The following is a 17,166-nucleotide window of genomic DNA, read 5'->3' on the forward strand; positions in this document are numbered from 1 at the left end:
CATAGATAATGGTCACTTTCTGGCAATCACACAGTATTCTCTGCTGCCTGTCCTGCGTGAAAATGTATCCCCGTTATAATGTCTTTTGGGTCTTGCAGAATAATGGCGCAGTTTTGGATTGTGCATGAACCATATGTTTTCAAAATAAGTAATTAAATTCACTAAATCATTCAATGAGGGCGACACAAATGAAAAAATAATAATACTAATTTCCAATAAATCCCATTTAGTGCGGTGTCTGAATGCAAGTATTTTGGGTACTGTTAACCAATTAAATCTTCATAACATTTAACAAAAGGCAGAACAAACAAAACAGATACACTGGTCACAATTTCAATGTTTTTTGAGCTGAACATTTGCATAAAAATGACTAATTTACCATTTGACCAGAGAGCTATCTCAACCACCGGTTCTTTGGTCTTTCCTGATTTAGAGCTAATAAGGGGAAGTTGTGGGAGTACCGATTTGCAATCATGAGGCTGCCGGATTCATGACAATGAATCCAAGGCACACATGCACCAGAATTGACATGCAAATCTGATGCAGAGATTGGTTTATGTCAGGTCAGATCAAGAAGAAATCTTTATACCGCAGTGGTGCAGGAGACGAACCCAAGACAGAGAGACCTGTGTAACAGAAATGACTCAACCCCTCCCTTTGCAATCGCATAAAATGATACTTGGAAATATATATAAATAAAAATGTAAATGTTTGTTTCTTCAAAACCCTAAATCGCCGAAAGTTCTTCACCGATTGCTTTGAAATTTTGACACAATGTTGCATTCGAATAGGTGTGTGTTTTTATATACCTGCTATGCATAGTTGTCACACCTGTGATAGGTAAAAACATGCTTTTTTTCTGAAAAACAGCGCCATCTGTTGGATGTAAAAGCAACACATGCTATACCAAACATTTTACTGCAAACAAGTACCATCTGTTGGACGTAAAAGCGATAAACGCTGGCTCAAATAGAGGAAGCAGCAGAGTGACGTGCAGCCAGATGTTAGGATGCATGGTTGCGAGCACGGTGATCGCGTTCTGTAGCTTCAGATCTGCTTCAAACGCGACAGGATGAGAGTGGCCGAGCAGATCAGCGTCAAACACGACTCAGTGCTTAGCAATCACACGATTACAATCGCCTTGCATTCCAGTACAACCCATCTGATGATTATAGTTTGAGCTGATATGTTGTCATCGGCACCATGACTGAAGTGTGTCCTTATTGGAAGGCTCTGAAATTTGATGGAGAGGCTAAAGGAATGTGTTGCGCCGCCGGGAAAATTAAACTGCCACAACTTGGAGAACCGCCAGCGCCATTAAAAACTACTCACAAGCATTGTGCGTCAAACACAACTCTGTGCTCAGCAATCACGCGATTATAATCGCCTTGTATGCCGGTACAACCCAGCTGATGATTATAGTTTGAACTGGCATGGTCTCATCGGCACCATGACTGAAGTGTGTCCTTATTGGAAGGCTCTGAAATTTGATGGAGGAACAAAAGGAATGTGTTGCGCCGCCAGGAAAATTAAACTGCCTCAACTTTAAGAACCGCCAGAGCCATTGAAAACTACCCACAAGCATTGTGAAATAAACATATTACAAAAGTGTGCTTTCTCTTTTATTTCTTTTCCATTTAACCAGACCTAGCCACAGCAATGCATGGCCGGGGACAGCTAGTTGACAAATAAATAATTAATGTGCAGTTCAATCTTTGAGGCAAATATGATTTCTCACAAAGGCACTAATGCATAAACACTAGCAATCACAAGGCAATGGACCAACAAAAGCCATACAATTCTAAAGCAAGTGGAAAGTTAGAACATGAAGCAGCCGCATTCACACGTTGGATATTTGCATTTTCTCAATTCCCGTTTAAAATGACATAAACAAATTTAACAAAAAACGGGTGAAATACTCTGATTGTAGTTTTGGGGTTGGGAGACAGGTGTATATATGGAAGTGACAGAATGTCTCTAGTTATAAAACTGGATGAGATATGCAAGATAGAAAAAGGTTCGATTTGGCTAAAATGAGCTGTGAAAGAGGAAAGAAAATCAGCTGAGAAAGGTCAGTAAGATCCAAGGTTGATTTGTGACTTCAACCCTGTCACCCAGGTGTTCAACTTTATGCGGAAATGACTTTAATTATTCCAAATATGATTGAGGGCGTATGGTCTATACAGGACAAAAAGGAATAGAAAGTGGCGCTAATGCTTGGAGATAGTTGACAAGATGCACAGAGAATTCTAACAGTTTTAACAAGTTACCAGGGTATGGGTAGGATGCTTGGAAATTGGAATAAAGACAAAAGGGTCAAGATGGAGTAGACTATGTGTTATGGGATGTGGGATACTCACAGTCCACTCTTGATTTTTGGGATTTGGAAACAGTCATGGTTCTGGTCACAAAAGATTCTGGTCACCGGATAGCAGACTCTCCTGGCAAAAGATAGGTGGGCAAAGGTCTGGTCACCAGATCGCAAGTACAGCTGGATTCAGGTAGTGGACAAGCCGGTCTGGTCTCATGATACTAAAGGTACCACAGCTTTTCCCCTGGTTAATGGATTTTAGTGGGATTTCTGGATCAAAGCCTTTGCTGAAATGGTTCAGTTTTGCTTTGACCTAGTTGGAGTAAGGTCAGCTATGCTTTGGCCTTTCAGTGGGATCTAGAATAAGCTATGCTTTGGCTTTGCAGTGGGATCTGGAGTCTGGCAGGATGAATGTGGAAGATCAGGAACGCAGGCGAAGGAAATTCAGGCAAGAGTTTGTCCAGAGTTCTGTCAGCTACCCTTTTTATAAAGCATGGCGACATCATAGAACTATACATTAGGGCAGGCATAGCTAAGCATGCCTCTAAACAACTGGATTGGTCAGAGGTGATAGTTACTGCCTTCCTGTCCGCTGGTTGGGTCTCAAGAGCATGATGTCAGATTTATGATGTCAGTTTTACAATGTCCAGAACCTCCCACAGTTACTTTAGCTAAAATCAATTTTTGATATAAATGGCACATTTGTGCAATGGTGGTATCTTAACAAATTATATAAGCAGGTTACATATTTTATGCAGAACATAACAGCCCAATTCTGTAGTCTGTAAGACATTGTTTCGCCCTTCTAATCATTTTTGTTCATTTTTAGTGTGAAATATTTGGCCTAAAATTCTATAATTTTACACATATGTATAGATTATTATTAGGCATCTCATAATTAAATCTTACAGTGGCATCCTGTACACTTTCCTTAGAATATCCACTTCTTTGCCATTTCTGTTCCCAGCATGGCAGTGAAGTCCACAACGTCTTAAATTACAGCCCATAAAATCACATTTAAACTGTTAACTTCTCACATTTTTGCAAAGTCCTGTTGAAAGTCTTACAAGATTTATTATTGACATTGTCTTTGGAAGCAAATGGGCTGGCCTTTATCCTTCACTGGACAATTTTTTTCTCTTCAGCTACCACCAACTGTTACTTCAGCTCAGTGTGGGGATGGGGGTTTCCAGTTTGATTGAAGGTTTTATGGCCGCTTCCACTTCACGGTTAGTGTCCCAGATTTCCATTGTCCCAGCCTGGAGCACAGACGAATGTCTGACGAGCGTGTGAACTTTCTTTGTCTTGGTCCATTCAAAGTTTTTCAAGCTAGCAATTATCTCTTTCGTGTCCTGGAAGTTTATGGTGGTCCCTTTTGGGGGTAGCCTCGGCTTAGCTAGCAGGGAAAAACCTGTTCTGGAGCTTTCAAAATTCAGCCAATGCAGTTTAATTCCTTTTATTGTATTTTATTTTATTTTATTTTGTCCTGGATCAAAACAAACCTGTTGGATACAACATCCCCTCTATGTTTCCCAGCAACAACCCCCTTTACATTGCTAGGCACAGGCACGTTTTTGTTCAACATGGTATTTTTAAAACAGGCATTTTTTTCTGGTTTGCAAAAGCGCATTTTTCCATGTGTAAAGCCAGCTGGTTTTTTCCTTGAAAATGTGTTTAGTCTCTTCCATCTGCACTTCCACATTGTTTTGTAGCCATTTTTAGCTTCTTGTACGCAACTGTCTATACAAGACCAAGGTCTCTTGAGATTGACATGTGCGCAGAGAGCTAGAATTTCTTTTAAAGCAGTGATTTTTGACATTTTGTAGCAAAAGTCAAGTGTTTTTCCGTGTAACTGAAGTAAAGCTTTTGTTGATTTTCCCAGATTTGGCTGACAGAGCCTGACATTCAGGGATCATGCTTTCTTCTGCTGAAGCGCAATGTGGATATGGATGGGCATGGCAAGGCCTTATTAATAAAAGTAGTTTGATGAAAAACAGATGAAAATAGCGTCAGAGCAGCATCCTTTTCAATGTGAAATATTCCCTTTTTCAATGGGAACTTTGGGCTTGCAGCAAAGCAGTGCTGCTTGTTCACTCTGCTTATTTTGTACATGTAAGCAACACACTGGCAGGTGTTTTCAGTGCACCCCTTTGTTCCATCCTGCCCAAAATGTGCTTGACAAGATGGTTCAGCCATCTTTTTGTAGTTGCAAAACGCAGTTTTGGTGTGAGGCAATGGTGCTCAAAGGAGCCAGCGCAGCCATTTTGCTGTTTCTGCCAAAGCGCAGCTTGGTTATGGAGAAGAATTCTGTTGAGTTGGTCAATGTAGCCCACACAAAGATAAACATATCAATTGAATGTGCTGTGTATCTGTCATATTCAGACGCACATACCCAAGGACAAATACCAAGCTAATATATTAATAGGATCGGGTACAACTTGCAGAAGTGGTCATTTCAATTAATTTTTTATGGGAGGCAGGGCAGCAATATGCCCCTTCTATGTCCCCCATTCCACCCTCTGCCCTGAAATCTATTTAAAAATACCTCTGGTCACCAAAACAATGCAGTGACAAATATGCAGTAAAATGGCAGTTCACCAAAATGCAGTGAAACCAATGTGATGAGTTGGGCATGTACTGATAAATACAGTGGAAGTAAATCAAATGCCTTTAAGCCTTTCCTCTCAACTCGTAAATCAGGGAGGCATTATGAGTTATGCTTCCACCAGAGATTCATGTTGTGAAGCAGCCTACATTCTAATTTACCAGATTGTGAGTTTTTGAATGGTAAGATAGTAGGAACTGACTGTACCTCGTTCCAGGTATTTGTTTTGAATAATGCCCCTGTTAAGATGGATTTCTAGAATCTTGCCTGGTGGATAGATTTTAGGAAGCCTCCCTAGTTATAGTGAACAGGGGAACTCTGAGAAGTTAGCCAAAACCCAATGAAGGTAGCAATGGAGAGCAGTAAAGGCTATTCCCAGGAGAGTGTGAATGGGGTCAGGGTCCACAATGAGTACGCACAGTGAAGCTAATAATCTAATTTAGACAAGAATGAATACAAATACAGTATTTATTCTAAGCCTTAAGAACACACACTAAAAAATGAAAGAAGCAGGTGAGGATATCGCACAACACTCAAGAATACACATATACACAGTCACCATAGTTTCTAAAATGCATTCCATGACTGAAAACAACAAAAGATGCAAGTAATGTTATGCAGTGTGAATGGAATCAAGTTTCCCTAGCTTAAACAGTCCAATCCCTAGGCAGAATGGAGCCTTGTGCCCAAAGGTCACAGCTTGGAGTATTTTCAGGCAGGGTATTTGTGTTGGTGATAGTTCAAGAGAAGAGATGCACTAAAGTTACTGGTCAGTAAAGATGTGTTCTTATCTTTCTGGTTTTACTGCTCTGTTGTGATGACCAAAAACAGTGGAATGCAAGGATACAAGGAGACTTGTTCTCAATGTTAACCTATTGAGGACATGGAGAGACAAATGCTTTGACTTTTCTTTGCCCCTAACTCCAGGTTTCCCAACTGACTAGATGTGTCGACTGGGGGTCAACGGAGGTTGGTTTTCCTGCCGTTGGTTCCGGTGAGAGGTGCCCAAGAGCTGCGGATGCAAGCATTCTTTCGGTTGGATCCAGGAGCAGAGTGCAACTTTTTGTGATGGAGAAATGCATAAAGCCCCAATGCAGACCTCTTCAGGAACCTTTACAGGACTGTGGAAGGCAAGTTTCACTGATGGCCACCACACAGACGACAGCAGACTTCCTTCCAGTTGAGCTTTAAGAAGACATTCCAGAGCAGGATCCCTCTCAACTGGGAGGCTGGAATTTACTAGGAAGGTGACTTACATTACAAGCGTGCGACCAGCAAAGGTCTGGCTGCAAACACAAAACGGTGACGGTTCTAGCAAGGTGGACCACTGGAGTGCTGGTCAGTCCAACGGGTGGTTCAGGGCCACTTGCGAAGGCTCAGGACAGCTGTATCTTTCAGAACACATTGAGACTGCTTTGAGTCGAAGCACTGCACAGGACATTCGCAGATCAGGTAGTCCAACAGGGCTTCACCGGGCCAGACGCAGGAAGGGATGCTGGGCCACTTCGGGAGTCCCTTTTGGATCTTCAGTTGGCTGTTCTGATACAAGGGATTCTTGGCTCCAACGCTGATCTGAAGAAATAGCTGCAGGAGTCCTCTTCTTATCCAAAGTTCAGCCTGGAAGCAAGTCCAAGTCCACAAATGGTAAGGGTATGCACCATTTTAATAGCCAGTAGTTGTCCAAGCAGGGACTCATGCCCCAAACCCAGACTCTCTGACACCACAGATTTGGAGTGGGGGCAGACAGTCCACCCACTTCCTGAGACGCACATACAATATATTGGATTTCCTGATGGCAAGCCAAGAAGAAGGCCAAACAACAATATGACCAAAGAACAAGCAGAAATCTTGTGGCGTGGCCATTTTAGGGTACTAGCCACTGTGGCAAGTCAGAAGATGGAGTCATATTATGTTGTGACATGTTCAAAGGTGTTTATTTAAATAACAATGAAAACACCTATACTGCCATGAGGAAAGATCCCTGCCTAACCAAATAAAAGTAAAGGTGTTCGAATCCTATTAGCTAACTGGCTCTAACACTAACAAAAAGAAGGAGGCTAGAGCAATAACCACTGTCCTTGCCTGTTGACCGACCCAAGCATTTGGATCGCTATTCCAAGCAAGTTGACGTTAAAAGTTCATCAATGTCTCGCATTACAGTCCTCAACGTCTTTGCAGGTTCTGTGTGCGAAATTACGCTTGGTTCCCTCTTTTCGGGAAGAAAAGGTTTTCTTAATATAACTTCACCATTTTCGATTTGATGCTTGACCATATCCTTATTTTATGCCTAAGAACTGGTACCCTCCAAGTTCTCACTCCAGCTTAATATGTTTCATATTTCCTGAGCTACCCAAACTCTTCTGGCCCTCTGACAGGCTTGCTTTAGGCAGAACTTGGTGCGTGCCTGGCCATTTGGGTTTTGTAGGCTCTGGTTTCCCTTGTGGTTTTTCCAGCCTTGAGTATTACTGTCTCTAGGTTTCTCAGGGCTCTCCAAGGCCCTCCGACAGGCTTGCATTAGCTTGACTTGTAGGGTGTCTGGTCACTTGTGTTTATGTGGTTCCCAAACCCTTGTGGATTTACCAGCCTTGAATGCCCAGTTCGCCCCTCTCAACGGCATTACATAATCAGGCGCCTTCTTTTCCCTTCTGTTGCTCAGCTTGGCAGCTAATGCACTTCTCATGCAGTGATTGGGATTCTGATCTCATCACTGCAGTCTGGTTTCAGCATCAGTTAACAGGCCCCAGGCCCACCACGGGTTCCGTGTGGTCACGCCACCAGGCGAGTGGGTCACTTTGCAGTCTATCTCAACCCTGACCTTGGAGTCTTTACCACTCACAACGCCATCCTTCTTGCATCTTGTTAGTGATTCACTCGCTCTCCCCGCTACCGCTGGCTACACCGTCTAGCATGGCTCTACCCCTACATGGAGTCCTCCCATCAGAGGCTTGCCTCTGCATAGGATTCTTTCCTCTCCTTCATAATTCCACGTTCCTTGTGGTTTTTTATATGTCATAAATAAAAAGAGTGTTTTGTTTGTTTTTGACTGTGAAGTTCAGGTGGGATCCTGCATTACCTGAAGCCAAAGAGCTTGAAGAAATGTCACTACCAGGCGGATCCAAATGATAAATAACAGTTTTTACGATTCCTATGTAGGCAGAACATTTATTCTGGACTGGGAGCTCCTTATCGGAATGGGATTTCTTGTCCCCAAGAAAGGTGTCACCCCCAGTGTGGTCCCCCTTGCCCAGACCCCAAGGGACGATCTTGCAGAGCGGGCGTACCTCTGTAGCCTCTGGGGAGAAGGGACGAATAATCCAGATTAGTCACACCACATTTAATAACCATACACAGTGAACGCGTATGTGCACACTAGTAATAGCACAGAAATGGTAAACATATACTTGCTGCCACCAACTTGTCTTTAGGCACATATAAAAGTAACCAAAATTCCCAAGTGTAAAAGACTAGGGTGATACAAAGATGCTGTGTGCAATGTCAACAAGTTGCAAACGTGTAAAAGTCAAAAGGGAAATAGAGTTTCCCAATACTGATAGTCAGAAAGACTGATCGGTTTTCCTATACCAAAGTGAGCAAAAGGCCAGGGGAGTGGAGCTGAAGGCTTCACTTCCCTGCAAAAAAGTCAGGACAGGTTTGAAAACAAAAGCAAAAGGTTTGGGGGTCCATAGAACTAAGGAGGTAAAGTTGCTAAAAGAGAAATCTTTCCTAACAGCCTCTAAATACGATCATTCATTCTGTGAGAATTTGCCCTAGCTTGTGGTACCCCCAATTAAGCTAACTTCTCCACTTTTGCTTCGTGCAGATTTTAACTTTGATTTCAATGACTTTGAAGATTCATCTGCCTCACTTCTTAAGCAGAGCATTTAGCAAGTGGGGCTTTGTTAGTTTAGAAATTCCCCTCTCACACATATCCGAGGACGGACAATGTACTGGGTCTTCAGACATAATATCACATTCACAAAAGGATCTTCCAGGTGGTAGGAATGGAAAGTCATACTATTATCTCATTTCCTACTCTATAATGAATCCAAAAGCTCCATCTAATAACGTATCGACAATCTCTTATAGAGACAAATGTAAATTGGCTTTTCACCTTAATTCCATCTTCGACTCAATGGAAGAACTCAATTGTAATGAGAACTTGTGTTATCCCTGGTAAACACCTAACATAAACCATTTTGCAAACTATTGATAAAATGCCTCCATTCAAAATAAAATATATGAAAGCATAGCATATTCATAATGTCTGGTTTAATGATGAGCTTGACAACAACAAAAACATCTTACAAAAAGATTGGGGCGTTGATGGAGGCGAAACACAGGTCCAGAGATTTGTTTCTATCTTAAATGTAAATGCTCTAAATATAAAAAAACAAGCTGTTCTGGATGCTAAATAACAATTTTTTGCAATGCAGAAATCCTCTAATTATGTCTATTGATGACCATTTTATGTATGACTGGTATGACAACCTACAATCTTTTTTTGTGGAGAAAAGAAATACTGTTTGAACCCAAATCAGTAACCCCTTCACTATGTTCAAGCATTCAGAGTCATCCTGATGTAGCTAACAAAACTATGCTCCAGAATATTTGACCAATCCTTTTGCTTTTAAAGACCTGAACATATCAGATATAGAAAAAGTAATACATAGATTAAATCAGTCGAACTGCCCGGGTGATAGCTGTCAGTCCAATATCATGAAAGACTGTGCAGAATCCATGTCCCCATTAGTTTCTGGTATTATCATTGCCTCTTTCAGGGAATTCTGTATTTGGGAATATCTAATGTTTTCATGGATAACATGACTCTTGAAGAAGCCTGCCCTCAACCAAGCAAATCACAGTAACTACATACCCATTTCTAATGTCCCTTTTTTTGCTGAAAATTCTGGACACAGCCGCTAAAACACAATTTTAAGAGGGTTTAGAAAGTAACCAAATATTGGGAGCTAGACAATCCGGTTTCTGTCCGCTAAGAAGTACAGAAATGGTTATGTTCGATGTTAAAGACACCATGTTAAAAATAGTGGATCAAGAATTCAATAACATCGACCAGGATGTTCTAATACAATGTAAAAAAGAGGAAGCAGCACTCTCAGAAGCAGCCTATCGCTGCTTCAAAGTCTTCCTGACTAACAGAATTTCAAGAGTGACGGTTATGGAGCTCTGTCTGAATGCTGAGACTTTATCCCATAGTATTCCCCAGGGGTCTTGTCTTTCTCCTCTCTTATTTGACGTATACAGGAAACCCCTGAATGATTTACTGGTTGATCTTTACTGGGAGATTTTCAAAATAATTTAAACACTACCCAATCCACTTTTAAGATCATCACAATTTGAATGTTGATTAACAAGTTTGGGTTAAACCAACCAAAAACTTAGATCTTGATGATCCTGCCTACATCCATGAGATGCAAAGAAATTGTTCTGTTTAAGGAAATCTCATTGCTCAACTGTTCTATACATGTAGCAAAAAAGGTTAAATCCCTTGGCATGATTTTGGATGCCTCTTTTCTCCCAAATTAGTAACATCATAAGTTCCACGAAATTTCATTTAATGATCTTTAGACAACCAATACCCTTGTCCTCCGAAAACAAGTGTCCTATTCTAGCCAACCAAGCTGTTCACAGTCATCAGATGTTTCAAACAAAATTCTGAGGCCCAAATAGTCACTAAGGGCCTCAAATCAGAGCATAGTACTCTAGTACTGAAGCAATTACTTTGGCTCCCCGTTTGTACAATGGTACAATTTCAACTCCTTGTGCTATTTCATAAGTTTGTCTATTGCTCTGCCCCGCAAAAAGCAATGTATACGCTAAGAACCATTGAGATTTGTAATTCCTAGATTTCAAAAGAACAACTCTTTTGGCTGTTTGGGTTCTACATTGGGATTTAGACTTACCCTGCATATCAGAGACATCCCTGATCATTTACGTTTCAGAAAAACATGTATACATTCTTCTCTTTGATAAACGGTTGTTTCAACTGCTTCCCCTTTTCTCCTCACATTCTTATTTGTGGCCTTTTTAAGCGCTTCAAAACTGCTCTCAGTCTTAAAGCCTTCAAATATCTCTAAATTGAAATTAAAATTGTGTCAATGAGGCAGAATATAAAAATATGCAGTGAATAGATTTTTTCTCTTTTACATACATCATTTCAAGATGGAGGCCAGCTCAGTTGGGCCTTGTGCTTTTACATTATGTACCTATGTAATCCTATTATAGTATATTTTTAATGCTGTGTTTCACTCACAGTACCATCCATTTACATCAAACACACCCTCACATGTTTTTTAATAGGAATTTAGAAAATATCAAACAGCAGTTGCACTGCAAGATAATAGTATCATTGGGGCATATGTAGGTTTGTTTCTTTTAAACAAAAACTATCCTCAATGGGAGCCTAAGATTTCAGTTTAGGTGGGAAGCAAGTATGCAAAAAGTGAACAAGATCTGTTGTGAAGCAGAAATTAAATGGACTTCAGGCAGTTGTAAATAATTCATGAAAAATAAAACTTAGAACTCTACATTTTTAGATGTGTACATGTTTACCTCTGTATAAGACATCCGAATGTTCACACATCATGAAAATGTTTGCAAGTTCTTTCTTGAAAAAATCATGTGTTTTGCGAAAATAACTAAAATAATGGGATAAACCTGGCACAGTTCATGCTTGCTGGAGAATACGCTATCCTAGTCTTACATCCAGGCGCTTTACCACATATCTGCAGTTAGATAAGCATCTGCTCACCATTAGAAATGTACCAGGATCCAATATAGTTTTCGTTGTTTCCAGCATTGTCAGGTTGTCCAGAACCAAATATTTTAAATGCCATTGCAGACCCATCCGTCCACATGTAGTCACCCTCCTATAATTAAAAACAAAGCCATAATGAACATATTAAACAAACTGCGATATATTTGAAAGTATTATGTCAGCCTACATCAAATTAACACACACACAAAAACAGCAAACATTTACTTTGAGTTTGATGAATATTGGTAAAGGCATGAAATAGTTCAATTCAGTTTTAGCAGTTAATTCGGATCAAAAGTTCATAAACCAAAACCTACATACAAATATGCACTGTCCAATGTAAAAACACAATACTATATACATAGGTAATGCTACAATACAAAAATTAAAAAAGTACAAAGTCCATACTGATGCCCTGCAATGTCCAAAAGCGTGAGGCAAACATCCATGTAAGGTCTGACATCAGTAATAGAGGGAAAAAATTCGAGGTGATTTATGTTAAAATGTTCACAATGCACTTCCTTCTATTCCATGCTTTCCTCAGATATTCTGACATGCCCCAAGCAACAGATAATGGTTCTGCACACAGCAATAACAAAAGTGCCGGACGGCACTAAGTGAATTTCGCTTCCCTCAGGAGTGGGGCAATAGTTTGTTTCCTGATGTCATGATAGCGGGGACAAAACAAGACAAAATGTAAAAGGTTTCCTTTGCACCCACACGACCCAGACAGGCGACACCCTGCTGCTGCCCTGCCATTTCTGCGTAATATCCCTCAGCAGGAACAGATTTAGGCATGCCCTGGTAAGTACCCATCAATCGGCCTGTTTGTAACTATACGTCAAATATGGTTGGATGACATCCTGTTTTGAAATAGATAGATGGAGCCTATTGGATTGCAGGGCAAGGCCAATGGATTCGCGTTTTGTTGTAATAAGCGAGCGGAGGGCCATCTTGTACGCACTCCTCTCTGGTGGTGTTAGAGTTTGGGCCGGGCATTGTAAAGACAGGGCATTGACCAAAGATACACATGCAGATATGCGTTTCAACCATGGTGTTTTTTGCCAATGCGGGCCCTGCAACAAAGATCTAATAATGTCATGTGTCAAAGTGGCCCTCGGATTTGACCAAATCCCCAGCCAGCTCAAAAACAGGCATGATATAGTTATGGCACAAATAGCCCCCACCATATCCCACAAGGAACCTTTAACAGATGGAAAATATAATGTGTTGCATTGTGATAGAGGTTGGCTCAGAAATAAACCTTTATTTCAATGTTGTGGCTCCCTTAAGCAATTTAGGAGAGATCAATTAAAAGCAAAAACTAATTATGTCATTTATGGTTTGCCCATTAGCTGTGACCCACGGTCAGAAATCAAAATCCCAAGGTATTAAATAATCTTATTTACAGATGTCTGCAAAATAAAACTAAATGTCATGATTTTGGAGGCACCATTCAGAATCGAGATCTGGAGAATTTAATGTGTAATGGTAAGTGAGAATTTGGTGCCACTGCAAAGGTTGCAATATTCCTACAGTAATATGTGCCGGAATATGAACCCAATATGAGGGCAAGTGCATTCTTCTTCTTCTTCTTCTTCTTCTTCTTCTTCTTCTTCTTCTTCTTCTTCTTCTTCTTCTTCTTCTTCTTCTTCTTCTTCTTATTATTATTAAAGTTATTATTACTACAGTTATTATTTCTAGCAAACAATATAGGTTGTATGTGAAAATGTCCACAGCAAAAAGTAGTCATGTGAAAATGTAGTCAGCAAAAAAGCGTTTAAAAAAATGTAGTCATTCATTACAGATAATGCAAAGTGTTAACATATTGCCAGTAATAAGGTCACAAAAAATAATTTAAATACACAAAGGTACAAGGCTGCAACCCTAAACACATCTAACAAAACCTGCACAATTACCCTAACTCCATTCTTAAACCTTCCCCTAACTCTAATTACCACCCGTATCCTACCCTGAGCTCTCACAGAACACTAACCCTTCAGCGCAATAATGCATTTTGTTACTGAATGCAAAATAAATAGAACAGTGAACCTATCACCAACCCCATCACCAGTTAGCCAAAAATGACATAGCCCTTGCTCTAACTCAACAACTTACTTAATACTAATCTTGCCCTAACTGTAACTTTAACACTTAACCTAATGTTTACTTTACCCTACCCACTAGGTTTATCCTAACCAGTATCCTATGCCAACATCACCAGCCCTTTCCAACCTCAGTAGCCCTTACTATAACACTTGCCCAAACCCATACCATAACACCTACCTTAAAACTCAATCTAGACTAACCATACCTCAACATATTTACTCTAACCCTAACCCCAACCCCTATCCTTATCCTAAACGAGCCAATCACAAGCCCACTAAACCCTTCTTAACCCTAAACACTGCCCTAGGAGCACTACATTTTTGGCTACTTTTAAACTGCATTTTTGACGACTTTTTGCTTGCCAACATTTTCACTGCAGAGGTATTTTCACCACTACTTTTTCATTGACTACATTTTTGTTGGCTACATTTTTACTGAATACCAGAAAATATATTGGGCCTCATTAGGACCCTGGCGGAGAGGGTTTTACGCCAGCGTAGTGCATGGCGTACCTCTCCGCCATACTACGAGTTCCCGTAGCGCCATGGAGGTTTTCTCCGCCTGGTTTTACCAGCCGGAGAAAACCATGGCGCTACGGGACCTCGTTGTTAATTACGCCACCGTATTTTACGGTGGCGTAATTAACTCCTTCCCCACTCCCATTATACCCTATGGGGCAAGAATGGGAATGGGGAAGGGCAGAATGGGGATTGGGGATTTACCGCTCCGCCGAGGTCGGAATGGGGCGGTAAATCCGCCAACCCCCATGGCGCTATCGGCGGCTTTCCGCCATGCTTCGCGGTGCATTTAGCACCGCGAAATCCGCCTGGGTCCTAATGAGGCCCATTGTGTTTAGTGCTAGCATTTATGAACTTGGACAGAGATCCATTAAGCTAGCACAAGGCACATTTTACATGTTTCTGAGATATTTAGAGAGCTATTGTAGTGACCACAGAATCCATGGAACTTTGAAGATGTTATGTTATGTTGATTTATAGGGTGCACAGTTACCACCAACTGGGGCGGTGTCCAGGTGCTCTAAGATCCAATCGCATCAAATGTGAGCAGCTTATGCAAATTAGAACTAGCACCTTAGGGTGGGAAGGAACATTGCCCCTCATTAGGAGTGTGTCAGTAACCCATTGATGCTACCAACGGGTTACTGGCAAACTCCTTTTACCATTACCAGTGCTCGATATCCCAGTGTTACCGAAATATTACGGGCCATGGAATGGGAACTACTGAATCACCAGCAGCGTTGTTAACGATGCCCGTGCTTCTGTGATTTTTCTGTCAGTAGGGGCCTGAACTCCCGGCAGGTAGGGCCTGCCCTTAGATCACTGCCCCTACCGGCAGACTCGGAGTGAGTTGGTGCGGTAACAATGCCGGAGCCGGTTGTACCGGCATTGTTTCCGGCATTCTTACCGGACTGGCTCACTCATAATGAGGCCCAAAGTCTTAAATGTAGTATGTCAACGATATCGGCATAGGGTGTGACTTGTTCTCATCTAAAGGAAAACATGGTCAAATGCGGACATGGCCCTGACTTAAGTGCAACTTGGTCTAGGCCCTAGATTTTGTTGTTTGAATATTGTAAAAAGGCACATCTGTAGGTCATTTCTTGTAACAGCATATAAGAAATGCGTATCTTAACTATGGAAAGTACACAATGCCAAAGAACATGTCCCTGGTGTATAAATGTGCATTTATTCCAGTTAAACTCTGAGATGGAAAGTAACATTTCTTGCAGTAAGTGAAAAGTTCTTAAGTTAAGCAAACTGTGGCATTTCTTTACTTAATGGAGTACTTGACTGCTCTTGCACTCTGCTTTGAAGCTCTCAGGATTGGCTTCTTTTGATGAGGTCTGTAAAGCTGCCACGTGGGCATTGGCTAACACCTCAAAATTGCACAAGTGACAATGCTTGGGTTCTTTAGCGATCACCTTGTGCATGACTGTTTTCAACTGGTTTGTCAAAATGTATATTGCATTACTTAATGACTTTTAAAATTACATTGGTTTTACAGCAATTGGTGCTGTTTGGGTTGCATGGGTCAATATATGTTTTTCTCCACTTGCAATGTTCTCATTGAGCAAGGACTGGGACGAGGAAGAGGTACAAAGCAGCAATAATATTAATTACAGGTAATCCTCAATATGCTATTCCTCAGCTAAGTTATTTGTGTGGTGTGCAATTTACCCATGTTGTACTATTGTATTTAGATCCTGAGGTTTTCTAGGATATTTATATTTGCATAACCCTAGAGTGAAAGTATCATAGCGACCCGATGGTCACTATGGCATTGATGGAGGAACCGCCGCTGAGTCGCTCGAGCATGTTAGATCGGTAACTAGCGTTACTGGTCTAATGTTTTCCAAGATGGGGCAGGATTGCCACAGCTCCATTTGTCTGAACGGAGCACAGACCTCGCTCCACGTTGCAACCCTGCTCTGTTCTCTGTTGGATACGACACTATTGTGTTCCTTCTTCCTGGTTGTTCCCCTACTTTGACCTGCTTATTGTTACTCTCCCTTTCTTTCTCTGTTTTCTTCCTTTCTGGCTCTCCTACCGGCTTGCTCCTGCTTCTGCCATTATCCAGCTGCTATTGTTGCTTACCGGCTTGCTCCTTCCCTCGTCCAGCTGCTCTTGTTGCTTGCCATAAATTGGACCTCTCAGTTACCAGACCACTATCCTTAAATTGCCAGTTTTTTTTCCAGCAACCCTGCATTTTCCCCTGACTATTGGTTTCGCTCTCTGGTTACCGCTTTGTCCGTTTCTGTATCAAGACAGACAGACATAGTGGTGACCAGCAGGGATCGACACTATCTCTTCGCTTATGGGCTACACTCAAGACATAAGGACACCAGGTCTTCTTGGGATTACACTTCCCCAGAAAAATCTTGGAGGTCGACGTCCATATCACAAGGTGAGGCTGATAATGTTTAATGCCCAACAGAACTTGAGAACATGAACCAGTTGCAGGAACTTGCGAATGCTGTACAGAGCTTCACTCGAGGTTTAAAATCTGAAGTTGGAAAATAGTACGTTGTGGCAAAGGATCATTAGAGAACTGAAGACCCCAGAACATCCAGCTTCTTATTTGACTCGCAACCCCCTGCCAGCTTGTTGAACTATTCAGTGAGAGAGAAAGAGCTGCTTGCCATACAACATGGCTGTACATAGAGCCCAGCACAGGAGCGTTCAAACTTCAGAACCCACGCCCCTTCTCTTTTCCTGATTCTGCAGGGAGCCTTAACCATGAGGCTGCCACAGAACCAGTAAAATCAAGGAAGGCTGAATGAAGCTGGGAAGACACACCCATCGAGTCAAGGAGAATCAGACACCATAAATGGAGGTCCCCAAATGT

At 41.5% G+C, this 17,166-nt stretch overlaps 1 protein-coding gene across 2 annotated transcripts in view; it reads right to left on the reverse strand.

Annotated features, from left to right (window-relative positions):
* The window catches only part of LOC138513746 (C-type lectin lectoxin-Thr1-like), a 634,248-nt gene that overhangs the window by 57,613 nt on the left and 559,469 nt on the right, over positions 1 to 17,166 (reverse strand). For both annotated transcript variants that reach the window (XM_069628829.1, XM_069628832.1), the window contains exon 5: positions 11,686 to 11,803. In XM_069628829.1, the coding sequence (XP_069484930.1) occupies positions 11,686 to 11,803 (118 nt within the window). The remainder of the gene's footprint in view (positions 1 to 11,685; positions 11,804 to 17,166) is intronic.

Source organism: Ambystoma mexicanum, chromosome 12, assembly GCF_040938575.1.
Source record: "Ambystoma mexicanum isolate Mex_15411 chromosome 12, UKY_AmexF1_1, whole genome shotgun sequence".
Taxonomy (NCBI): domain Eukaryota; kingdom Metazoa; phylum Chordata; class Amphibia; order Caudata; family Ambystomatidae; genus Ambystoma; species Ambystoma mexicanum.